Genomic DNA, 26,409 nt, shown 5'->3' with positions numbered 1-26,409 from the left:
ATAAATTCTAGATATAATCCTTTATCAGATATGTGTATTTCAAATATTTTCTCCCGGTCTTTGGTTTGCCTTTTCATTTTCTTTTTTTTTTTTTTGAGACGGAGTCTTTCTCTGTCCCCCAAGCTGGAGCGCAGTGGCACAATCTCGGCTCACTGCAAGCTCTGCCTCCCGGGTTTACGCCATTCTCCTGCCTCAGCCTCCCGAGTAGCGGGGACTACAGGCACCCGCCACTTCGCGCCGCTATTTTTTTGTATTTTTTAGTAGAGACAGGGTTTCACCATGTTAGCCAGGATAGTCTCGATCTCCTGACCTCGTGATCCGCCCGTCTCAGCCTCCCAAAGTGCTGGGATTACAGGCTTGAGCCACCGCGCCCGGCCCGCCTTTTCTTTTTTTTTTTTTTTGAGACGGAGTCTGGCTCTGTCGCCCAGGCTGGAGTGCAGTGGCGCGATCTCGGCTCACTGCAAGCTCCGCCTCCCGGGTTCACGCCATTCTCCTGCCTCAGCCTCCCGAGTAGCTGGGACTACAGGCGCCCACAACCGCGCCCGGCTAATTTTTTTTTTGTATTTTTAGTAGAGACGGGGTTTCACCGTGGTCTCGATCTCCTGACCTTGTGATCCGCCCGTCTCGGCCTCCCAAAGTGCTGGGATTACAGGCGTGAGCCACGGCACCCGGCCTCGCCTTTTCATTTTTTAAATGGTATCTTCCAAAGAGAAGTTGTTTAAATTCAAAAGAATTAATTTATAACTGGCCCATAATAAATGTATATATGTATGACAAGTATATATATGTATACATAGTATAATGCATGAACACACAGTATAATGATCAAATCAGAGTTAATACCATATCCCATTAAACATTTATCATTTCGGCCGGGCCCAGTGGCTCACGCCTGCAATCCCAGCACTTTGGGAGGCTGAGGCAGGTGGATCACGAAGTCAAGAGATGGAGACCATCCTGGCTAACACAGTGAAACCCCGTCTCTACTAAAAATACAAAAAAAAAAAAAAAAAAAATTAGCTGGGCATGGTGGCAGGCGCCTGTAGTCCCAGATACTCGGGAGGCTGAGGCAGGAGAATGGCGTGAACCCGGGAGGCAGAGCTTGCAGTGAGCCCGAGATCAAGTCACTGCACTCCAGCCTGGGTGACAGAGCGAGACTCTGCCTAAAAAAAAAAAACCAAAAACAAAAAACATTTATCATTTCTTTGTGGTAACAATACTCAAAATTTTCTCTTCTAGCAATCTTGAAATATGCTCTGTTATTTGCTATACTTGCTCTACTGTGTAATAGAACACCAAATCTTATTTTTCCTAATTGTGACTTCGTATCATTACATTTCAATTAAGTCCAATATCAAGTTTTTTCTTTTATGGATCATGCTTTCTGTATCCAATTCAAGAAATCTTAGTTTAGCCCCAGGCTGCAAAGACTTCTAGAAGTTTAGCTTTTACACTTATGTTGTAGGAATTATTGAAAAATTATTTTAGGCAGAGAGGAAAAGGGGTCCTGGGAAGTTGTTCTTTATTTCTAAACATTTTTGTGGAGAATGGGGTCTTGCTATGTTGCCCAGGCAGGTCTCGAACTCCTAGGCTCAAGCTATCCTCCCGCCTCTGCCTCCCTGAGAGCTGGGATTACAGGCCTGAGCCTGTAAATTTCTTAAAGCCAGGCTGGCAATCTTTGATATGCAAATGAAGGCCATTAGAAACTGGGTCCACCCAACATGGCAATTCCTGCGGTCTTCTTGCCCTTGTCCCAGGTGTTCCTGGCAACATGGCTGTCCTCACGTATCCCCAGTAGAACATTCTTGGCGCCCTGCATTTGCATATTAAAAGGCTAGGGTGGGAGGGTCAGCGTTTTCCCTGGGCTACTTGAATGACATGCCTGGTCAAATCAATCCCCTGAGCCCTATACAAATCAGACACCTCCTCCAGCCTCTGCATATAGACCTGGCTGGTATCCAGTGCACTTGGGGACCTCCTCTTTCAGCTTTGGAGCCTCCTCTCCCTCTATCTCTGTATGGGGGAGTCTCTTCCTTCTTGTCTATTAAACTCTCCACTCCTTAAAACCACTCCACATGTGTCCGGGTCGTTTTATCTAAACTGGCTTGAGGACTAAGAACCCTGGTGTTCCTCCACTCACTGGAGCCGTATCACTTCTGTCTATGATTCATCTGGAGTTAATTTTTACGCAGGGTGTGAGGTGAGAATCAAGGTTTTCTTTTTAAAAAACACAGATAATTCAGTTGTTTAAGCACCATTTGTTGAACAGATTATCTTTCCCCCATTGAACTACCTATGCATCTTATAATTACGTTTGGTTACCTTGTAATCTCTATTTATAGCTATGCCCAACTTTTCATTCATGAAATTATTTCTGTGTTCTCTTTTCTTCTCTTGATCAGTTTTGCAAGCAATTTGTCTATTTTGTTGATTTGTTTCCAAAGAACAAATTTTTGGATTTGTTGATCTCTACCTTATCATTTTTTCTCTATAGTACTAATTTTCACTTTCATTTTTATTACTTCTTACTTTTTCTTTCATTGGATTTACTCTCCTGTTCAATTAATAATGTTTTAAGATAAATACCTATCTGACCAATGATCACAGTTTTATTGCTAATATAAGTAATTAAGGATACACATTTATCTCACAGCACCACTTTAAGCATATCTCACAAATTCTGGTATATAATTAAGGAAAAAACTCTTGATTTTTTTTTTTTTTTTTTTACCTTGTCCAAATTCCTATCTCAGGGGTCTTGGGAGGCATGCCCTACAAATCATAAATTGTCATCAGACAGGCTGGGTTTTATTTAACCCTATATATCACGATTTACTTTCCAGCCTGACTCTGGCATAACATTACAAGACAAAGAAGAAAATCAAAATATTTTACCCCAAAACAGGCTTCTTTGCCATATTTTGAAATGGCCCTGCAAAGCTGTTTCTTGTGGGGAAAAGTTTGCATCGGTAAAGAATCTCTACTAATGTCGCTAGATCTTTTTCTTCCAGACCCCTCCCAATTCTAAAGAGACTACCTAAAATCTGAATAGGAAACATTTGTCATCCTACTGTCTCTAACGACATCCACAAAAAGACTTGAAAATAACTTTGGGCTGCACAATCTTTATTTTAACCTGAGTATTACCTTCCTATCAATCCCGGGTCTTCAGACAAACTCAACCAATTGTCAACCAGAAAATACTTAAATTCACCATAGCCTGGAACCTCCCGGACCCCCTTTGAGTTATTCTGCCTTTCTGGACCAAAGTAATGTATTTCTTAAATGTATTTGATTGATGTCTCAAGCCTCTCCAAAGTGTATGAAACCAAACTGTGGCCCGACCACCTTGGGCACATGTTCTCAGGACTTCCTGAGGACTGTGTCACGGGCCATGGTCACTCATAAATGGCTCAGAATAAATCTCTTCAAATATTTTACAGAGTTTGACTCTTTTTGTCAGCATAATGTTTTCATTATAATTTATATCTAGGATTTTATAAATGTCTATTAAATATATTCTTTAAATCATGAGCTATTTAACAACATATTTAAAAATGTCTAAACAGGCCGGGCGCGGTGGCTCACGCCTGTAGTCCCAGCACTTTGGGAGGCTGTGGCAGGTGGATCACCTGAGGTCAGGAGTTCGAGGCTGGCCCAGCCAACATGGTGAAACCCTGTCTCTACTAAAAATACCAAAAATTAGCCAGGTGTAGTGGCGGGCTCCTGTAATCCCAGCTACTCATGAGACTGGGACAGGAGAATCGCTTGAACCCGGGAGGCAGAGGTTGCAGTGAGCGCCATTGCACTCCAGCCTGGGCAACGAGAGTGAAACTCGGTCACAAGACAAAAAACAAAAACAGGGATCTGTTATCTTTTCATTATTAACTTCTAACCCAGTTGCACCGTGTTCAGAGATCATGGTCTATAATCATAAAACATGACACTGGAAATCTGTTTTTTATTTATGTCCTAGAACAGGATCGGCAAGCTATGGCCTGTGAGCCAAATCTGACCTGTCACCTACTTTTGTATGGCCCACAAACTGAGAATGGTTTTAAGTGGTTCAGAAGAAAAAATCAAAAGAATGAGATTTTGTTATTTGAAATTACATAAAATTCCAATTTCAGTGTTCATAAATCAAATTTTAAATTTTGTCAATAAAAATATTTTGGAAATCTGATTTTCCTCTTGTTATATGATACCTATATAATATCCTCAATTTTGGCTCCTGGTCCACAAAACCTAAAATATTTACTATCTGACCCGTCACAGAAAAGGTTTGCAGAATCCTGTCCTAGAATATCAATTTTTTAACCCTTCCGTGTTTGAGAAAAATGTATGTTCTCCAATTGGTGAATTAAGAACCTATAAATGTCCTTTAGGTCAAGCTTGTTAATTGTGTTGCTCAGATCGTCTGCATCTTTGCTGACTGTCATTAAAATGTCTGAGTATGTCAATGGATTTATTTTCCTTTCAGTTCTATTAGTTTCCTTCATTTATTGTGATGCTATTAATAAGTGTATACATATTAAAAATATATGCTTGGTAAACTACAGCTTACCAAATAATGCTTTCTGTCTTCAAATCTACTTTATCTGATACTAATATACAATTACATCAACTTTATTTTTTTTCTTGGTATTTGCAAGATATATCTTTCTCATCCTTTAAATTTGTTTATGTCCTTAAGTCTGAGGTGTGGCTCTAAACAGTATATACTGTTATCTAGATTTTTACAAATATAATCTGCTAAGCTTTATCTTTTAATTGGTAAATTTAATCTATTTACATTTATTCTAATTAGTGTTATGTTGTTCCTATTTTCTACCACCTTGGTTTTTCAGTTTGTCCTACATGGTGTTTCTTTTTAATCTTTTCTAACAAAACAAATGCTATCAATAATCTTCACTGTTGCTTATAGTTACAAACATTTAGCTTTTAAAAAAATCTATGGTATTAATGGATATATGACATTTCAGGTAATGAGAAAATAAGTGAACAAACACCAAAAAAACATGAACTTCTGGCTGTTTTTTAAGCAGGGTTTATGGGTTTATGTTGTGTGTGTCAGGCCTCTGAGCCCAAGCCAAGCCATCGCATCCCCTGTGACTTGCACGTATACACCCAGATGGCCTGAAGTAACTGAATAATCACAAAATAAGTGAAAATGTCCTACACCTGCCTTAACTGATGACATTCCACCACAAAAGAAGTGAAAATGACCGGTCCTTGCCTTAAGTGATGACATTACCTTGTGAAAGTCCTTTTCCTGGCTCATCCTGGCTCAAAAAGCTCCCCCACTGAGCACCTTGTGACCCCGACTCCTGCCCACCAGAGAAAACATCCCTTTGGCTGTAATTTTCCTTTACCTACCCAAATCCTATAAAACGGCGCTACCCTTATCTCCCTTTGCTGACTCTCTCTTCCGACTCAGCCCGCCTGCACCCAGGTGATTAAAAAGCTTTATTGCTCACACAAAGCCTGTTTGGTGGTCTCTTCACACGGACGTGCATGACAGTGTGATCAGCAATGTCTGTATCATGACAATGGCATGATTTGTGAGATAGCTCTTGAATAGCTGGTCTCAGATTACTGAAAAAAGTTGTTTCCTCAGATAAACTCAGAACCTTGGATTCACTGACTTTATGTTCCAACCAATTATACTGTCTGGTTTTTCTCATTAACATAAAACGACGTTTTTCAGAAACAATGCATTGCATTCCGGAATAAAATTTAAAAGTTCTTTCATTTTGCAAAGATAATGCTATTTACTTATATGCATTTTAACTATGTATCTTAAAAAAGATTTGTACTAAAAGAAAAAACTATTTTGGGAAATCTCCTTCATCAATGGCCAAAACACATAGCCAGTAAAAAGAAGCTTCTTAGACATACCAGCAATTTGACATCACACAAAAAAACTGGTAATAGAGGACGTTCACATGGACTAACTGGGTTTCTATTTATTTGTCTAGAGACTTGGTCTTGCTTTGTTGCCAGGCTGGAGCGCAGTCGCACAATCAGAGTTCGCTGCAGCCTTAAATGGCTGGGCTCAAGCCATCCTCCTGCTGCTGCCTTCTGAGTACCTGGGACTACAGGGTGGTGCTACCATACCAAGCTAATTTTAAAATTATTTTTGTTGAGATGAGGTCTTGCTATATTGTCCAGGCTGATCTTGAACTCTGGTCACAAGAGATCCTCCTGACTCAGTCTCCCAACTAGCCACTTGGCCAAATTTGGGTTTATTAGGTCAACATAAAGTGATAAGAATATATCATGACTGGAAAAACAAAACCAGAGAAAACCAAGTATTAAATTACTTAAAAAAACAAAAAACAAAAAAGAAAAGAAAAAAAGTGGCGGCTCATAGCTGTAATCCCAGCACTTTGGGAGGCCAAGGTGGGTGGATCTCCTGAGCCCAGGAGTTCAAGAACAGCCTGGGCAACATGGTGAAACCCTGTCTCTATTTTAGAAGAGACAGGGTTTAGTACCTCTCTTTTAGGTACAAAAAATTAGCCGGGTGTGGCGGTGCATGCCTCTAATCCCAGCTACTCAGGAGACTGAAGCACAAGAATTGCTTGAACCCGGGAGACGGAGGTTGCAGCGAGCCGAGATCACGCCACTGCACTCCAGCCTGGGTGACAGAGAGACCCTGTCTCTAAAACAAAACAAAACAAAACGGCAGAAACTCCAGTTCTTGTGGTTGTTTTTCAACTGCAGAAGGTTGCAATGCTCTTGCTTTACTAAAGAGAGTTCTCAGGCAGGGATTAATTGAAGCTGAGCAGCAGGCTGACCATGCCATTGACCCAGGCAGCTTTTCATCAGACTGTCTCAGAGTGTGTGTGCCTGGTACAGCCGCCCCTGGTGACTAATACTGTAAAATAATGCGTGTACTGTTCCAAACTCATTTCTGAAATAAAGGACTCTTAATAATTTCCTGAAAAAGAAACTGTTAAAGCATCTCTTAGCTTTTGCCAAATGTATGATTTCTTTGTGACAATGAAAGTCATGCTATATAATGAAGATAATCTGTCATTTCTTCTAAAAAGTAGTCTTTTTCTCTGAGCTGGTTTCAAGGACACTCCTCTTCTAAGCCACAGAACTTTTCCAGGTGCACAAAGCCACCACTACCTTGACCAGTGATCCAACGTCACAAGTGTGTGGTGTCCTTTTAGTTGGATAAGATCTGACTCCAAGACGATTAAAGGCAGCCAAGCCTCCCCCAAAATGCCAGTGTTTAATGATGACGGTTGTTCAACGGATTCTAAGATTTGAAAAATCTGAGTTCCAAACGGCAAAAGTAAACAAAACTCTAACTGAGATCACAACATACAGTAATTACTTTAGTCGAACCTGGTAGGCAGGCATTTGTGAGATTCTGGGTGCTTCCAGACGTTCTGTGGCCCAGGGAAGCTCATTTGCCTCCAGGGCTAAACTCATCCTCCCTTTCTTGTTTCTAATATCTGCTCCAAACTCTCAATGGAAAGAAACACAAGGGAAGTGCCGGGTGGTGGTGACCTCACAGCTGCTATGGAGATGACAGAGGGCCCCTGCTCACAGAGGCTCCTGCTAGGAGAATCCATGTGCTGGTGGCACTGCTTGGCTGGTGGGGTGGGCCTTTTAATGGTAATGAAGCCTGAGCTCCTTGTGGTATACAGTCATGTCGATTAACAATGGGGATACATTCTAAGAAGTATGTCATTAGGCAAGTCCCTTGTGTGATCACCACAGGGTGCACTTACTCAAACCTGGATGGTAGAGCCTGCTCCACACCTAGGCTGTGTGGGACAGCCTATTGCTCCTAGGCTCCAAACCTGTACACGTGACTAAACCTGTACACATGGCAACTGTAATACCATGGCAAGTACTCATGTGACTAAAGCTATCTAAACATAGACAACATACAGTAAAAATACAGTATAAAAGATAAAAAATGGTTCACCTATAAAGGGCACTTACCATGAATGGAGCTTGCAGGACTGGAAGTTGCTCTGGGTGAGCCAGAGAGTGAGTGGAGAGTGACTGAAGGCCTAGGACATTACCTTGTATGCTCTGCAGACTTTATCAACACTGGATACTTAGGCTGCACTCATTTTATTTAAAAAATGGTTCTTTCCTCAATAATAAATTAACCTTAGCTTATTGTAACTGTTTTACTTTTTAAACTTTTCAATTTTTCAAAAAGTTTGATACTTTTTTTGATCCTTTTGTAATAACACTTAAAACACAAACATATTATATAGCTATACCAAAATATTTTTTCTTTATATCCTTATTCTGTAAGCTTTTTCTATGAATATTTTTTTTCTTTTTAAATGTTTTTGCTAAAAACTAAGACACAAACACATTAGCCTAGGCCTACACTGGGTCAGGATGATTCCACCTCCACACCTTGTCCCACTGGAAGGTCTTCAGGGGTGTGATGGTTAATATTAAGTGTCAAACTTGACTGGACTGAAGAATGCAAAGTATTGTTCCTGGCTGTGTTTGAGAGGGTGTTCCCAAAGGATATTAACAACATTTGAGTCAGTGAGCTGGGAGAGGCAGACCCACCCTCAATCTGTTGGATACCATCTAATCAGCTGCCAGCACAGCTAGAATAAAGCAGGCAGGAGAAGATGGAAGAATGACTTGCAGAGTCTTCCAGCCTTCATCTCTCTCCCATGCTGATGCCTCCTGCCCTTGAACATCAGACTCCAAGTTACTCAGCTTTTGGACTCTTGGGCTTAGGCCAGTGATTTGCCAGGGGCTCTTAGGCCTTCGGCCACAGACTGAAGGCTGCACTGTCAACTTCCCTACTTTTGAGATTTTGGGACTCAGACTGATCCACCACTGGCTTCCTTGCCCCTCAACCTGCAGACGGCCTATCGTGGGACTTCACCTCATGATCATGTGAGTCAATTCTCCCTAATAAACTCCCTTTCATATAGACATCTATCCTATTAGTTCCACCCTCTAGAGAACCCTAACACAAAGGGCAATAACATATCCATGGAGCTGTCATCTCCTATAACAATGCCTTCTTCAGGAATACCTCCTGAAGGGCCTGCCTGAGACTGCTAACTTTCTTTTTTTCAAATAAGTAGAAGCGGCCAGGCATGGTGGCTCACGCCTGTAATCCCAGCACTTTGGGAGGCTGAGGCGGGTGGATCACGAGGTCAGGCAGGAGATCCAGACCATCCTGGCTAACATGGTGAAACCCCGTCTCTGCTAAAAAAAATACAAAAAAAATTAGCCAGGAGTGGTGGCGGGCGCCTGTAGTCTCAGCTACTTGGGAGGCTGAGGCAGGAGAATGGTGTGAACCCGGGAGGCGGAGCTTGCAGTGAGCCGAGACAGTGCCCCTGCACTCCAGCCTGGGTGACAGAGCGAGACTCTGTCTCAAAAAAAAAAAAAAAAAAAAAAAAAAGTAGAAGCACACTCTAAAATAATAAAAAGTACAGTAAATACCAGTAACATAGTCATTTGTTATTATCAAGCATTACGGACTTTTGGACTCCATATGCTTGTATAAAAATGTGCTACACTTTTATACAACTGGCATCACAGTAGGTTTGTTCACACCAGTAACGCCACAAACACATGAGGAATGTGTCGTGCTGTAATGTCACTAGGTGAGAGAAATTTTTCAGCTCCATTATAACCTTATGAGATCACCATTGTATATGCAGTCTGTGTTAACTGAAACGTCATTATGCAGCATGTAACTACACTACGAATACACGCATTTCCGACAAAAGAGAAAATCCTTTCTTGTTTGGGAGCATGATAATGTGGTGAGGAATTACAGCCTCAAACAAACTAGGGTTTGAATTCTGGCTTACCACCCATGAACTTCCTTGGACAAGTTACTGAACTCCTGACCTGGATTCTTCTCTTCTATTAACTGAGAATAACAATATTTTCAGAACAGGGTTCCTGGAAACTGAAAGATATAACACATAAAAAAGCCAAGCACTCATCTGGCGTTTATCCTTCTCCCTCATTTGGCGTTTATCCTTGATCCCCTTCCATTTCTTCCTCTGAGCAGTGATTTCAAGTCCTCTGGTCACCCTAAATTTGAGGATATGTCTCACCTCATCACTGGGCCTTTCTAGGGAAAAGAATCCCATGCTTTGGTTAATGGAAGAATGACAGCATTTCAGAACCTTTACAGGCCAACTCGGAGAGGCATCCATTTCACAGAAAACCATGAAAAGCTGCTACCTCAAGGCCTGAAACTCATTTTGGTGATGACCTATGGCTACTGCTTCAGGGCAGGGCAGTTCTGTGCTAGATAAGGTGGTACTGTGATAAGATGCAGGCAGTGCCATAGGCACTTTTCATACACAGTCTTATGTAATCCTCCATGATCCTGAGGCAGGCACATTATAGCCCCTACATTACAAATAAGAAAACTGAGACACAGGGAAGTATCTCCCATACAAGTCATGGGGTGAGATTCATGGCTGACATTGTCTGATTCCGGAGCTCGTGCTCTTGATCACATGTCCACCCACATGAAGATGTCCACATCTGTGGCTCTCCTTCAAGAAGGCCAGTTAATGGTCACAGAGGACGCTCTGCCTCTTCCTTTTCTCACTGTAAGGAGGCCTGAAGGAAACTGGTAAGGCCTTGTCAGTCAGTCAATATTATTACATTGACTCCACCAAATCAACTCAGAAAAAAAGAATGCTGCTTTCACACAGGGTCTTCCGTGAGCCGCCGACAATACTATCTTCATTCACTGTAATTTTATGTCACTTGACCGATCTGCAGCTTGGGAAGCTCACAGCTTATTTAAGCAACAGGTGGGAGAGGGAACGATGAGAATCCAAGTACCTTAGAACTTAGAAGTGTATAGAAAGGCAGCCACAGGGAAATCATTCTGAGAGTTAAAACAGTCCAAGAAACCTCTCATTAATTATTAATTGACACCCCCTGAGGACTCCGGTTCTTAAGTCACAGTTTTGTACAATCCCCAGGATGGGAGCTGCCTGCTCAAACTTGTGTCCTTAAACCCATACAAAAAGTGCACCATGAAGCTGTCCCATAAACCAGAACAATCTATGGGAGAACTAGAAACAGCGCAGCTCAGCAGGTGTCCTGGGTACAACTATTTCCTGAGAGCAGAGGCAAATTGTATCAGAAAGGAAGAGCTGGAAGATGACAACAGGTGGCTGTGCTGATTGAAACCTGCAGAAGAGATTGTAGCCCCCTTCCCTTGTTGAGCAGGTTGTGAGAAGTCACGTGAAGCTCTCCATGAGACTGATGAAATGACAACACAGGGAAGATACCTTTCAAAGGGGGCAAAACAGTGATATGCCAGAGGCCCCAAATTTAATACAGAATTGTAACACTGAAGGGTAAAAAATGATTTCACAGATCTAATTAAAGCTTAAAAGTTGGAGAGTTCTCACAACAGCAGCACGGCTGAAAACGAGGCATGATCCTGCACTCTCTTTTTATCAGTGACACATGTAAAAGAAATGAAAAGCAGGATTTTTTTTTTTTTTGAGACGGAGTCTCACGCTGTCACCCAGGCTAGAGTGCAGTGGCGCACACGGCTCACTGCAAGCTCAGCCTCCTGAATAACTGGGACTACAGGCGCCCGCCACCACACCCGGCTAATTTTTTATATTTTTAGTAGAGATGGGGTTTCACCGTGTTCGCCAGGATGGTCTCGATCTCCTGACCTCGTGATCCACCTGCCTCGGCCTCCCAAAGTGCTAGGATCACAGCGTGAGCCACTGCGCCCGGCCACAGGATTCTAATTTGATTGATTTCTCTTCCCCCAGCTCTGGAGCACGGGCTGCTGTGTGGTGCTAACGCGCTTGCTCTGGAATGCCTGTCTGGGCATTCTCTACCCCGCAGCCTTTCACTGGCAGAGCTGCGCCTGCCACTCACCTGCGCCCCGCGGTCGTTGACCAGCTCCACAGACCACCTGCCCTCGTACTGAATCCACACGAATATGCCTCCATCCGCATCACACGTGGCCAGTTTCTGGTAGGGCTCATTCCACCTCACCAGCACAACCTAGAAAACCACCAAGAAGACATTTACCACAGGAAATGAATCTGTGGGCCAGGATTATTTCTGTGACGTGATGAAACTTGAAAAACTAATTAGAATGCAGTCAGTAAAGGGAGAAGACTGGGGGCGAATGCGGGGATCAGCGGAGGGAACAGCCAGAGTTCACACGAGAGTCCACAGGGAATCAGCCCCACTGACACAGCTTCCTAACAATGAGAGGCAGCGCGAACATGCCCACTACTACAAAAACAAAGAGGGGACCTGGGGCCCGTCCGCACCCATCACCTGCCTCTCACAGATGATCCTTCACCTGCTGGTCCTGTGCTGTAGGGAAACTATTTTAACAACATTTACTATGGATTTGAATCAGGGTATTATTTATTTAGTATGGAAAGAGGAAAGGGTGAGTACTATTTAGGTTCATTTTCCTCCTGAAGCAAAATTTTCAGTGTCTTTTTTGGTCTACCTTATTTCTAAATAGTTTAGCATTTGAATGTGGTTAATTTGGGAAAAAATACATATTTGAAAAATCTAAGTTGTTTAGGATTTATCACCAGAGGAAATAGGAAGAAATTATAAGTTTCAAAATTTCTAAGAACTTTGTTTTATAATTTGAAAAATTCTGATCACTTATCTAAAAAGGTAGCAGCTCTGCTAGGTGGCTTTTGAGAATAGATGAGTGCCGGAGGAGTCTGAGGGTGGCCTCACAGAGCCCAGTAAAAGTAGCAAGAGACTGAGGGTTACGGAATGGTTCCCGGACACCATGAGCCACAAAAGCAACACGGCAGGGCTCACCCTGGAGAATGTTCCCTGAGGCTGTTCCTGACTGGCCCATCCTGGTGATCACGAATTAATTCTGAGACATTCAGCACACATTTTTTACGTTCATGCTATGTGACTAATACTGAGTTGGTAGCTATGAAACACACCTGCTGTTCTCAGGTAAGTTACAGCTGGGAAGTCAGAACCTCCAGACACGCAGCTAGATACTGACATACATCAATAAAATGAGAGCTATTATTAACCAGCAAGAGTACTCCTGCTATGAATAAAAAAAGATTTGAACCTTTGTCTACTCCCAGAATTTTGTGCCTAATAGCTAATCATAATAGTTGTGAACATGTGGCACTGGTGTTAATGGTTTCCAAATTCTAATTTATATCTGAAAACAAAAAGGACTGATGGTTAAAGACTTCCACAGTGCCCAGGCCCCTCCTCACACCCTCTGTCCAAAGTACAATTTCTGCTTTCAGACTAACGCATAAACCCTGGGACTTCTCAAAGCAATGCCATGGACACACCTGATTTTAGGTCTTTAAACTTGTGTCTAGGGCACCAGAGGGCTAGGAGGAACCCCCAAGAACCACCTGATTTAGTCTGCCTTGAGCAGCCTTGGTTGGCCACACTTGGTGTTATCTACACTTGTTGTAAAACGTATAATAAAATCAATTTTTTCGAGAGGAAATTATTACCTAAAGTGTGAAGAATATCATAGCTCTTTTTTAAAACTGCAAAAATCAGAGGCAGCTGTGAGGCTGAGATCTTTTCAGACCTGGTGATAACCAGGAAAACTGAATCCAGTTGACGGCTCACCTTGCATTGATGTGGACACGAAGAACTCCCAGGTGGCCCCATCTAGCTGTATCCTCTCTGTTGAGACCCTCTTCCTTGCTCTAGTCATAGCTCTGCGGATGCAGTGCTTACGTAACTATCAGCTTGTGAACACCACCCCCCACCACAGGTCTGTGCTGCTTGAGGAAAAGGACAGCATGTTCACCTTTGAATACTGACATATAGTAATTTTGAATATATTGTGCAAACAACAATATATTATTAGAGGTTGTAATCCTTGTTAACTTATATCTTTGAACTATATAGAAGGTATTGAAAGTGATTTCAAGTAGTCTACTTTCCTTTTTTTTTTTCCCCCAATTTTGCCCAGGTGGCCTCGACCGCACAGCCTCGCCTCCTTCTGCGCCAGGACAACCGGCCGCAGCCACCACGGCTCCCTCAAGTAGTTTACTTTCAATTCCCAAAGGCATTTGAACAACAGCATACACTGCCTGCCTGCCTACGATAAACCAGACACTGTTAGGGCTAAGGACAGCGATTAGGACATCTTGTGTCCCTGGAGTTGTTTCCTACACAGACATTAATATAGTCCTCTGTACACAGACACAGGAGGGGGCTCAACTCACGTGGGGAGCAGGGCAACAAACCCAGATTCATTTTTTTTCAGCTTAGTTTAAAAAATCCTGTATTAGAATTACTGATTTTTTTAAGTTAGACCAACATCAACAAAAGTCCTTAAATGACACTGAACATGTCATAAAATTTAGGATTTCCAAATGGTAAATAAAAGCCAACTTCACAAAATTCTTTCAGATCTGCCAATGATTTGACCCAAGCACTAGAATCCACAAATGTGCATGTGGCTACAATTTGGTCCCTAACACATTAGTTATTTAAACCCATAGTCATTCATGTACTTCAGAATGGCCACTGTGGAATGGAACATGACAAATTAAAAACACAATATTCATGACTGATCAGTTTTTAAATTATTACCTTATTTAAATGTAATACCAATGAATACTCATCCACTATGATCCTCTCTGTAAAATAATACTTGATGACAAGATGTCATACTCCAGAGGAGAGGGACTAGACACATTATCTACCTTTTTACCTTTAACATCCATCAAAAACAAACCTCTTCATGAAAAAGCTTGAACGGTCATAGCATGACACAAACACAAAAGAGTGGAGGCAAAAAATATTTTCAAATTATTTCTAATGTGAAATTAAAGATTTTTTGGTCATTATGACAACACAGTTGCCATTGTTGGATAAACGAAATGTTCACAGACTCAATTTCATCTTTCAGAAATTCTTCATCAGTTGAGATGCAGCAGTACATGGAAACGTGGTCCCATTTACACACTTTGCTAAGAGTTCCAACAGTATAAACGAATAGGTGAGTAACACCCTTAGAGACAGAAATCTTTCCAGTGATTTTTGGTTTAAAAATAAAGCCAAACTGCTAATGCTGTTATTCCCATTTCCTCCCCTGTCTACAATTTACAGCTGCAGCCTTATCTCCCAGTAGCTTACTTCCTGTTCTCTAAATCCTTCCAGCCTATTTGGCAATGTTAGGACATACCAGAATGTTGAGGAATTGCCAACTGGGGGCCAGCTGGGTTCTCAGTTGCCCGAATTTTGTGCTATGGGGCTATGGATCTGCCCAGCTATCCAGAGATAGAGCTTTCCTTCCCTTCTCAAGGAAAATGTGACTGTCGTTGACTCTCAGCACCAAAGAACTTCTGTCTTGGGGTATTAGCTAAAGGGTATGTTCTTTGACTAAAAAGTCAGAGGAAAAGGTTAGTTTTGACCTAGGCCTTTGATGGTTCAAAAAATACCAACCTATTACCCTCTCTAATATAAGACATGTTCTCTCATTTTAGAGTGTTATTGTTGTCAGTAAAGCTATTAAAGGTAGGAAAATCTACACAAAAAAACAAAGGGCAGAACTGCTAAAAGTCTGTATTTGGGCCATAATCTAAGACCCTAAGTCAGTCACATCACTTCTTACACCTAGAACTACTTTTAGGGAAAGCAAAACAAGCATCACTTTGCCCATCCCAAGGATGTTCGTCTTCTGAGTCAGAAGCCTTCCAAATGGTGTTGACAGACAGATTTACACAAGAAGTCATCTCAGGGAACAACCAGTGTCATCACTGTTTAGAAGGATTTCTCTCAACCTAAAGCAAATGTAATCTGAATGAACACTAAATACACACAGCTCAAGTAAGAAATCCCTGTGATTATCACCACTCTGTTCTTCTTCTGCAATTTATTAAGTGAACCAGCAACAACTACAGTTGTGCAAGAAAAACAAAGTGATTGCCAAGTTAATTGTAGACACATTTGGTCATTTTAACGAACCAAAAGCACCCTGAAAAAGAGGCTGGAAGAAATTCAACTAGAACAATGGTTCCGCAGACTGCTGCCCCCAGAGATGTCACCGGGAAGTCAGGGTTCAGGAAGGCGGGCTCCGGAGTCTGGCTGCCTGACTCTGACTCTGGGCCTCCTCACTCACCCACCAGCTGCACAGCTGTGGCCACCGGGACCCTCTTGCTGCCCCTTTCCTCGTCTGCTTGACACACGCCATAGTAGCATACCCCTCACTGAGTTGTGAGGAGTATCATAAGAAAGGACCTCAGACTGGGGCCAGGCACACTGCAAACATTCAGCAAATGAGAGCTCTGTGTTTTTTTTTTTTTTTTTTTTTTGAGACAGAGTCTCGCTCTGTCGCCCAGGCTGGAGTGCAGTGGCGCAATCTCGGCTCACTGCAAGCTCCGCCTCCCAGGTTCACGCCATTCTCCTGCCTCAGCCTCCCGAGTAGCTGGGACTACAGGCGCCCGCCCCTGCGCCCGGCTAATTTTTTCTATTTTTAGTAGAGACGGGGTTTCACCATGGTCTCGATCTCCTGACCTTGTGATCCGCCCACCTCGGCCTCCCAAAGTGCTGGGATTACAGGCGTGAGCCACCACGCCCGGCCGAGCTCTGTGTTATTAATTCACAAACTCAAAACTCCAGAAGATAAAGACTGGTTCAGCACAGTATTTACATATATAGTTTCCTCTTTAATGAAAGATAAACGTTTTGAAAGGTAATCTCCCTTTCCAGACCCGTCTGCCACCACTTGCACTCCCTACCCAACTCTGTAACTTAAAAAGCAACATCACCACATGATTCGTGCCACCCTTGGCCAGGAACACCCTTCTGCCCCTTGCCGCCTGGTGAGTAAAGCCTTCCCTGAAGTTCCAAGCAATCCCACTTGCTCTGCGTGCAGCACCTTTTGCACAGTCCCGGCGCATGCGGTACACTGCGCTCCCTCACGCAAATGTTCCACACCAGACTGAGAACTTTGTAACTTTTGTTCTATTAAACTATTCTTGAAAGATGATTAACCATATCTGTTCCCTCTCTCTCTCTCAAGAGTAAGATGTTAAAACTGATTCAGATGAGAAGGGGGTGGATAACAGATTACTGAGACAAAATTCACATATGTAATTCACCCATTGTCAATGTACAATGCAATGGTTATTAGTATATTCACAGAGTTGTCCAACCTTTCAAATATGGTTTAGAACATCTATGTCAACCCCCAAAGCCCTGTACTTTTCAGTTACCACCAACCAACCACACAATATTTCACTCCAGCCCTAAGCAACCAATTCTCTGGTGTTACAGATTTGCCTACTCTGGACATTCCATATAAAAGGAATTATACGATACATGGTCTTTTGTGACTGGCTTCCTTCTCTTAGCATGTTTTCAGGGTTTATCCATGTTGTAGCATATATCAGTGTTTACCTTTAAAATATAGCCCAGTAACATTCCATTGTATTGAGAGACCACATTTTGTTGATCTGTTCATCAGCTGATGAACATCTGGGCTGTTCATCAACTTTTAGCTATTATGAATACTGCTATGAACTTTTGTGTGCAAATTTTCTAGTATAAACATGTTTCATTTTTCTTGGGTCTATACCTAGGAGTGGAGTTGCTGGGTCAAATGATAATTCTATGTTCAACTTTTTGAGGAACTACAGGACTGGTTTCCAAAGTGATGCATCAATTTACAACCCCACTAGCAATGGATGAGGTTTCCAGTTTCTCCAAACTCTAATACTTGCTATTGCCTGTCTTCTAAAAAATGATAGCCACCCTGGTGAGTGTGCAGCAGTTTAATGTGCATTTCCCTGATGGCTAATGATGTTGAGCATCTTCTCATGTGCTTGCTTGTGTATTTTTTGAGAAATGTCTATTCAGATCATTTGCCTATTTTTAGTTGGGTAGTCTTTTCTATTACTGAGTTGTAGGAGTTTCTCTTAAGCCCTCTGAAACGCTAACTACATTTGAAGAAAACTTTAGGTTTTATTTCCAGATAGACAAATTTATTTTATCTCATTTAAATGTTCACAAATCCAGTTCTCATTCAAACACAATTCAATTAATCTCAGTTGGTTGATAAGAATCTGTGAATGAAATGGCCTAGAGATAATAAAGGAATTCAGAAAACACAGATCTGTGGTCAGAGCCCTGGAATCCGGGGACCACGGTGCCTCAAACTAGTTCTGAACCTGCATGTGCTGGGGGATGACCTTCTAGTCCCAGCTTCTTTAGGACACATCCCAGGAAACACAGTTACACATTCTTTCCTGTATTTTCCAAACTTTGTTGTCAGAAAATAATATATCTTCTTATTGGATAGAGTTTATACTATTAGCCAGGCCTGAATTAGGAAAAAGAGAACTCCACACCAAATCTGATATGAATGCAAAACGACCATTCCACCCTTCTCATCTATTAAGTGGCAGCAATATTCTTCCATTAAAGCAAGATAAAACAATGCTGAAGAGCTACATTATAATTACCGTCTGGCGGAAACCCAACAGTTAATATTTTCATCTTTTGACCATATTCAGGCATTCACCTACCTCAAAATCCTGTGGAATAGTACCCCCTATGACTCTAACTTCTATTCTTTTCCACTCATCATAGCTGCTAACTCCTGAATAAAAATTCTACCGGAAAGTACGTTCAATCAAATGCACTATTCATTGAGGTTGCAAATCACTTTGAAAACTTGTGAAATTCACATTTTTCCTCATCACCACTTTTCACTCACTCTCAACTAAATACCCTTGGTGTATCTAGTAGTTATTAGTATTAGTAGTTAATTTAGAGCTAAAACAGACATCTAAACATCGATGTTTAGAGCTCTGGCTTGTAGATGAGGAAAGGTAGGCTAATGAGGTGAACAAACTTTCCTAAGGTCACAAAGCAAGTTCAAGGTTAGGTCAGGGTCCCAGAGGCTCTGTCTTCTCTCTTGTTCAGAGTACCTGTCAACCAAGCTGGCACCTGTGGCCGTCAATCACTCAGCCAATGAGTATTCAGGAAGCACCAAACAGGTGCATTCAGGGAGGACACACAGAGGGGAGAGACGCCTGCCCTCAAGGAGCACCTGGTGGAACACTCAGAGGAGCCACTTCATTCTTTGCTTTTTAAGCATGTGTTCTTGCTGTCATACTTTGGCAATGCAAAAATATCCTAGAAAACAACTGTATCAATTAGTTCTGGTTCTGAGGGAAGAAAATAAAATCACACTAAAAAGAAATAAACTAAGACATTAGTGATGGTGTGCGATGGGAGAAAAGCTGAGTGTTGGGAGAAGCTGAGGCAGGGCTTGCATGTCTGACATAATGTAAAAGAGTCTTGGAACATGTCCGGGGTCCAGGGTCTAAAACTCCCTGTGGCCTTTGGAGCGCCAAGCTCTGCGCTAAAGGGTGGAAGGCTACCCTGATGCACCACAATCTAAGCCCAGGGCATAAAACCCCTCGTGGCTTGGATAGAATCCAGGGCTCATGGCTCTGGAATGTGTCTAGACTCACTGGCTCCTCGCTCTCCCAGGATCGATCGTATCTTGAATTAAAAGAACCTGCTCTCCATTATCTCAAGTAGCAGAGCAGATGCTAAACCATCACAGCTGTAAATCATGTGCTTAATGTAACGGCACCCTTTCGACCCCCACATTCTCAACACCCGTTTCTTTGTTTGATCACCAATAAATAGTCTGGGCTTCCAGAGTTCGGGGCCTTCGCAGCCTCCATACACTAGCGATGGCCCCCTGGACCCACTTTCTCTCTCAAACTGTCTTTTCTCATTCCTTTGACTCTGCTGGACTTCGTCACCCCCACGACCTGGTGTTGGGTCTGATCACCCCAACAAGTGTGTTATAAATGATTTTTATTTAAACTTTTCCTTATTTTCTGATTTTCCCACAATGAACATACTTTACTTCCATCGCATGTCTGAAAAAACTATCTTGTTAGTGAATTTAAACAATGTATTTTAGCAACAATAAGTTTAAGTCATTTTTACATACATTATTTTACATAGCTTATTTTATCTCCACAAATATCTTAGAAGGAGGTATTGCCATTACTATTACCTTGCTTCAGATAAGTGAAGCTGAAAGGTTAAAATCTCTCCATAGACTTAACTTAAAATTCGTAGGCAATATTTATGACATATATAAAAGTTTAAAGAAAAATTTACTATGAAGTGTTCTCATTCAGCTTAAAATATCACCAGTACTATCCAGAGTCCTGTGTATTCCTCAGGCCTCAGTCTTTTCTTGTCTGAGGAAAAAAATGACCTTATGGACATTTCATGTTTTTAATTCACAGGCATTTTTATACCTTAATTATACATGTACAGATCCTCAATACATTATTCTTATAGCTTTTTATTTTATATATTACAGAAAAAATGTAACATACACCAAAGAAGAACAACTGGGTTTAATAACCTTCCATGTACCCATCATCCAGCTTTAAAATAATCCACATGTTTGCATGCTGTAACCTTTAAAAAACTATATATAGTTTTTACTTATGGAGTACATGAGATGTGTTGATGCAGGCATGCAATGTGAAATAAGCACATCTTAGAGAAAGGGGTATCTACCCCCTTAGGCATTTATCCTTTGTGTTACCAAAAATCCAATTACTCTTAAAGTACTTTTAAAATGTACAATTATTATTGACTATAGTCACCCTGCTGTACTATCAAATACTAAGTGTTATTCTTTTTTTTGTACCCATTAACCATCCCGACCTCCCCCCACCCCAACCTCCCACTACCCTTCCCAGCCTCTGGTAACGATCCTTCTTCTCTCTATGTCCATGAGGTCAATTGTTCTGATTTTTAGATTCCACAAATAAGTGAGAACATGCAATGTTTGTCTTTCTGTGCCTGGCTTATTTCACTTAACATAACGATCTCCAGTTCCATACATGTTGTAGCAAATGACTAGATCTCATCATTTTTTATGGCTGAGTAGTACTCAATTGTGTATGTATCACATTTTCCTAATCAATTCAGCTGTTGATGGACACTTGGATTGCTTCCAAACCTTAGCTACTGTAAACAGTGCTGCAACTGGAGTGCAGATATCTCTTTGATACACTGATTTCCTTTATTTTGGGTATATACGCAGCACTAAGACTGCCGGATCATAAGGTAGCTCTAACAATTTGGAGGTTTTCAGGAACCTCCAAACTGTTCTCCATAGTCACTGTACTAATTTACATTCCCACCAAGAGTGTACAAGGGTTTCCTTTTCTCCACATCCTCACCAGCATTTGTTATTGCCGGATATTTGGAATAAAAACCATTTTAACTGGGGTGAGATGATATAATTTTGATTTGGATTTCTCTGATGATCATTGATTATGACCAACTGAGGGTAAATCTCTTAATCCTTAATGACCTTCCTCTTTATTCCTTTTTGCCGACTTGCTATGGCTTAAAAGTGAATTTGGGCCGGGTGTGGAGGCTCACGCCTATAATCCCAGCACTTTTGGAGGCCAAGATGGGCAGATCACCTGAGGTCGGGAGTAGAGCCCAGCCTGACCAACGTGGAGAAACCCCGTCTCTACTAAAAACACGAAATTAGCCGGGCATGGTGGTGCATGCCTGTAATCCCAGCTACTCGGGAGGCTGAAGCAGGAGAATCGCTTAAAGCCTGGAGACAGACGTTGTGGCGAGCCAAGATTGCGCCATTGCACTCCAGCCTAGGCAACAAGAGCAAAACTCCGGATAAATAATAATAATTTAAAAAAAAAAAAAAAGGGCATCATGTTTGTTATTTTTATAGGATTAAGGGCAATTTTCTTTTCCTGCTTTTCGGTTTCTTCATCTAGTCCAGCTGTCCAGTTGTACCCGCCCAGCCGGGACGTGAGCCTCTCTCTGGCGAACCTCTCTCTCAACTCTGTCTTCCCTGAGCGCTGCTCTGGGGTGAGAATGTCCCTCTAAGGCACACTGGAGGCCCACCTGTTTAAGCATTTCTGGAGCAGGATGGGGGTTTTGAGTTTGGAAAGGGATTATCTGAAAACAAAGCAAACCAGAGAACCCAGGTGCCAATAAAGCTGCAAATAAAAATTACTTTAAGTATCAAAAGAGTAGTATTAGGGAATCTTAAATTAGAAAATAAGATATTCTGAATAAAAAGCACTAGCCCTTAAAAATAATCAGTGAGGTCATTATTGTCTATTAGCAAATGATACATCTTTCCTTTGCATTCAGATGTGATTCAAATTTGCAACAGAGATCCTAACTCAAATTACAAGCTTCACACTGATCACCCACTAGTGTAGACTACTGGGTTGGTGCAAAAGTAATTGAGGTTTTTGCCATTATAGATATGGATACAGCCTTGATCTAAGCAAACACATCTCTGAGCTATATAACATCATTCAGACATTTAAAAAAAATTATTGAATTTCTTAAAATCTCTCCCAGTATCTACAGAAAAGCATAAAGCATTAAACAGTCAACCTACTATATTAATAGGCTTTCAATATCTACCAAAAAGCCTCATATGTATCTATCATCTTATTATTTAAGCCTCTGCTAAATTATCATACATGATTCAAAATGTTTCATTCTAAAACAAGAGAGTTAACTTCCTGTATATGTAAGGAAATGGACAGATTACAAAAGGACCTGATTCTCAACCCTGTGGCCTGGAACCTGGAGCAGGCATCATCATCTCCATTTTACAGAAAAGGCAACTGGGGTTCAGAGGTTAATCGGCCCAAAGAACCCAATCAGCACAAGGCAGGGCAATGACCAGGGGCCAGCGCATCCATTCCTAGTCCAGCATGTTTTCCTCTTTTAAAAATAAGGTAGGTCTGAATCATTTGATGGTCCTGTTGTTTGGCAACACCTATTCATCCCAGGAAAACAATTGTATTTGTGCAGAATGCTCACATTTTTAAAATTAGCTGGAAGATTGCACATCACCACCCAATGCAAGGTCTGAAGCCAGAACACCATGCACGAATTAAATATGCTCTTGACCTTAGTGATATTATGGTATGATGGCTTCAGGGGGAAAAAAAAGCACTAATCTTAAGCATCTACCTACTGCTAATCCTTCACCAAATTTGCTAAAGGAAAATTCAATTATTAAAGTAGTTGTCTATTTTTGATTGAAATTTTATGTTTTAAATATAAGCCTTACCTATCAGCTATGTATTTTAGTCATTTACATTTAATCTATTAACTTCCAAGATGTTTTTCTTCATTTTTCAGAGGAGTTAAGACAGCAGGATTCTCTACATTCTGCTCTATAAAATCTCTACCACTTAGCCCACCATGTTTAGCATTTGGACAGGAAATGGCACTGCTCTCTGCACGTACAACCACCACCTTTGACTGGTAGCCAAGTTTGTTTGGCTACCAACTGAAGATAAATCTTAGCTCATCATCTGACACCCCCAACTATCAACCCACATCAAAGCCTGCTTCTGAGCCATGCGTGAGCAGAGCAAAGCTAGAACCGGGAAATTCTTCTTGGCTGGCAAAAGAAAATCTGAATTTCAGTTTGGGCTTTAGCATTCTGCGTCTTCATTTTGTCTGAAAAGTCAATTTGGTCTAGATACTTTCTAAGGATTCTTCTAGTTCTATTATTTCAATTCATTGGATCTTATTCAAACAAATACTAAGCAAATACAACATGCCCGCTGCTAAGTGTAATCTCAAAAAACTTAAAAGATTTACCACTCAAGAAGAAAATCCAGCAGCTGGATCATAACACAATCACCTGCAAGCAGGAGTGCTCTTTTTCTGACAGGCTGGATGTGTGAGTTCAGGAATCACCAGGTGGAAGCGGGAGTGGTACAACTCATGGTTGCCCTAGGATCCACCAGCAAAACCTGCTTCCTGTCCTCACAACCTTATGCTCTGCTGGCCTATAGGTCTCAGATCCAAAGGAAGACATGCTTCCAGCAGGAGATACAACAATGATTCCACTGAGCTGGAAGCTAAGACTGCTGCCTTGGCCACTTTAGGTTCCTCACACCTCTGAATCAACAGGCAGAGAAGGGAGTTTCTGTGCTGGCCGGGGTGACTGACCCTGACAATCATGTGGACACTGGATTACGAATCCACTATGCAGGTAGGGAAGGGTATGTTTGGGATACAGGAGAGCCCTTCCTTAGGGCATCGCTTAGTGTTACCATGCCCTGGGATTAACACCAATGGAAAACCGCAACAACCCAACCCCAGCAGAACTAAGAATGGCCTGGACCCTTCAGGAATGACAGTTTGGGATATGGTCACTACATCAGGTAAAGGAACCGTGACCAGCTGAGCTGCCTGCTGAAGGCAAAAAGAATACAGAATAGGGAGTGGAAGAAGGGTAGCTATAAATGCCAGCTACGATGATGCGACAGAAACAAGGACTGTCACTGCCACAAGTGTTTCCTCCCTGTTTTGTTACGACTTGTGTGTGTGTAACAATCCCACAACGAAAGTGTGTTCATTCTCTTCTATTAGCTCCTGATGCCCCTTTCCAATAACTCCATTTCCCATCATCACCTTTGCACACACTAATATCTTGTTTTCAAATGATTTTACGTTTCTGCATTTCATATTTAAACAAAACCACAAACTCATGGCCAAGGGACACCCTTCCCTCTCCTCTCCTCCATCACAAGACCTTAGGGTGAGGGAAGAGCAGCTCTTTTTAACCATCTACGATTTCTTTGAAGAAATCCACAGGAGCCCTCCCTTGATGATGTCACTAACTGAGCTTCAACATAGCCCCTGGATAGTTCCACTAAAGGGCTCTCTTAACCACAGCACGGCTCTTCAGGTCCCCTAAATAGTATGGCTTTTGGTTAGGTGGGGGACCACAGGGTGTCTTCCCAACTTCCTCACCTGTCAGGAGCATGGCGGCACAAATCAACTGGCACTGACTGCTCATCAGACACACAGAGGGACAAAGCAACCCAGAGGGACATCTTCAGTGAAAAGCAACTGCCAGAGAATCATTTTCACTGGGAAGAATTCACATAGACACTGCATACCTGAATGCTAATCGCCAAAGTCAATTTCCTTCAAGATGATTTTCAACTTCTAGTACCAGTCATAGCAGTTAAATGGATTCATTTCTTCTCAAAAGTTATCTGTATCTGTCTTCCATGCTAGGAGGACTGGGCAACAAACCTCACCTTGACAGACATGACTGCTGGCCACTTTCTGTTTCCCAAAATTTCTCTGGCTCAGTAACACACCCTTCCTTACAAGTGCACGCTAAGAAAACAGAAATAAGGATGAAAAGATGGAAAGGAGGGGAACTAAGGAAAACCCAAGTAATCCAAAGGTACTGATATTCACCTCCACAACTCATCAGCTTTCTTGTCCCATCTGTGATCGTGCAGAGGGATTGCCAAGATTGAATCCCAGTGCCACTACTTACTGCTCTGTGGCTTTGGACCAGTTCTTTATCCTGGTAGGATGGTGAGGATTAAGCAAACTAATTTGGTTAGCGTGGTTAGAACAGGAACTGACACACATTAGGAGCTGAGTAAGGATTAGCTCTTGTTATCCCATGTACCTTTCTGTAATACAAAAAACAAACAAACCAAAACAAAAAAACAGGTGGTTGGAGGTGTGTGAAAGGTACAGCCTTAGGTTTAAATACAAAAATTTATGTGAATTTTTTATGAATGAAAGGTTGTACATATTTTTAATATGAAACTTTCTCACCAAAGAATTTTTTCTCCTTGTCATTTTTTCTAATAAAAATTCAAAGCTAGGCCAAGCCCCTTGGTTTCTTATTCTGCAGGAGAGAACTATCTCTACTGATTCCTGCTGTATTCCTTCTTCTCGCCACAGTAGAAATGTTTTAAAAATTAAAAAAAAAAATCAAAGAAATTGTTACTCATTATTCCAGAGGTGGTGAGCACCAGAGAGTAGCATGAACAGTACCCACTTCCTTTCAGCAGACACTCGTACTTTGCACTCTTTCCTCCAAAGGTAGTAACAGACAAGCTGCTGGGTAGAGGCTGGTGCTTCTGCCACTGACTATGACACTAACTTTCCAAGATGACAAGGACCAAACTACTGAGAGCCACAGATGCTCTTATGTGATCGTGCCTGCCTCTACTGCCCTTTCTCACCTGTGACAAGTCAGCACACATTCACCACGGGCCTAAGAGATCCCTGGCCTAACATCTTCCAAGCATCTCCATGGAACACTTCAAACCTAAGAAGCAGGTATGGTTGGAAACTATCACTCAATATTTATGAAAGGGCTATGGAACTTCTACCATCTTTCTGCAGAAGTCAGGATCTTTTAACACCACAGGAGACGCTGCTAGGAAGAAAAATCTAAATGAAAGCTGATTTGTATTGCAGTGGACATTCTGGTCTTAAAGGATATCCAGTATCCTAAAAGAACAATGAACTCACCATACAAAAGGTTCTAGTAAACTGAAGAGAGCTGGAGCATGAGTGGAGATTGACGTTTCCACA

General features: G+C 41.8%; 1 protein-coding gene across 1 annotated transcript in view; it reads right to left on the bottom strand.

The window, feature by feature from the left end:
• Positions 1–26,409, bottom strand: part of TULP4 (TUB like protein 4) — a 289,770-nt gene that overhangs the window by 93,022 nt on the left and 170,339 nt on the right. Inside the window, exon 3 of the mRNA XM_045391322.2 lies at positions 11,887–12,015. Within this exon, the coding sequence (XP_045247257.2) occupies positions 11,887–12,015 (129 nt within the window). The remainder of the gene's footprint in view (positions 1–11,886; positions 12,016–26,409) is intronic.

The sequence above is a fragment of the Macaca fascicularis genome, chromosome 4, assembly GCF_037993035.2.
Source record: "Macaca fascicularis isolate 582-1 chromosome 4, T2T-MFA8v1.1".
In the NCBI taxonomy this organism is placed as follows: domain Eukaryota; kingdom Metazoa; phylum Chordata; class Mammalia; order Primates; family Cercopithecidae; genus Macaca; species Macaca fascicularis.
This window is presented reverse-complemented; position numbering and strand designations above follow the sequence as displayed.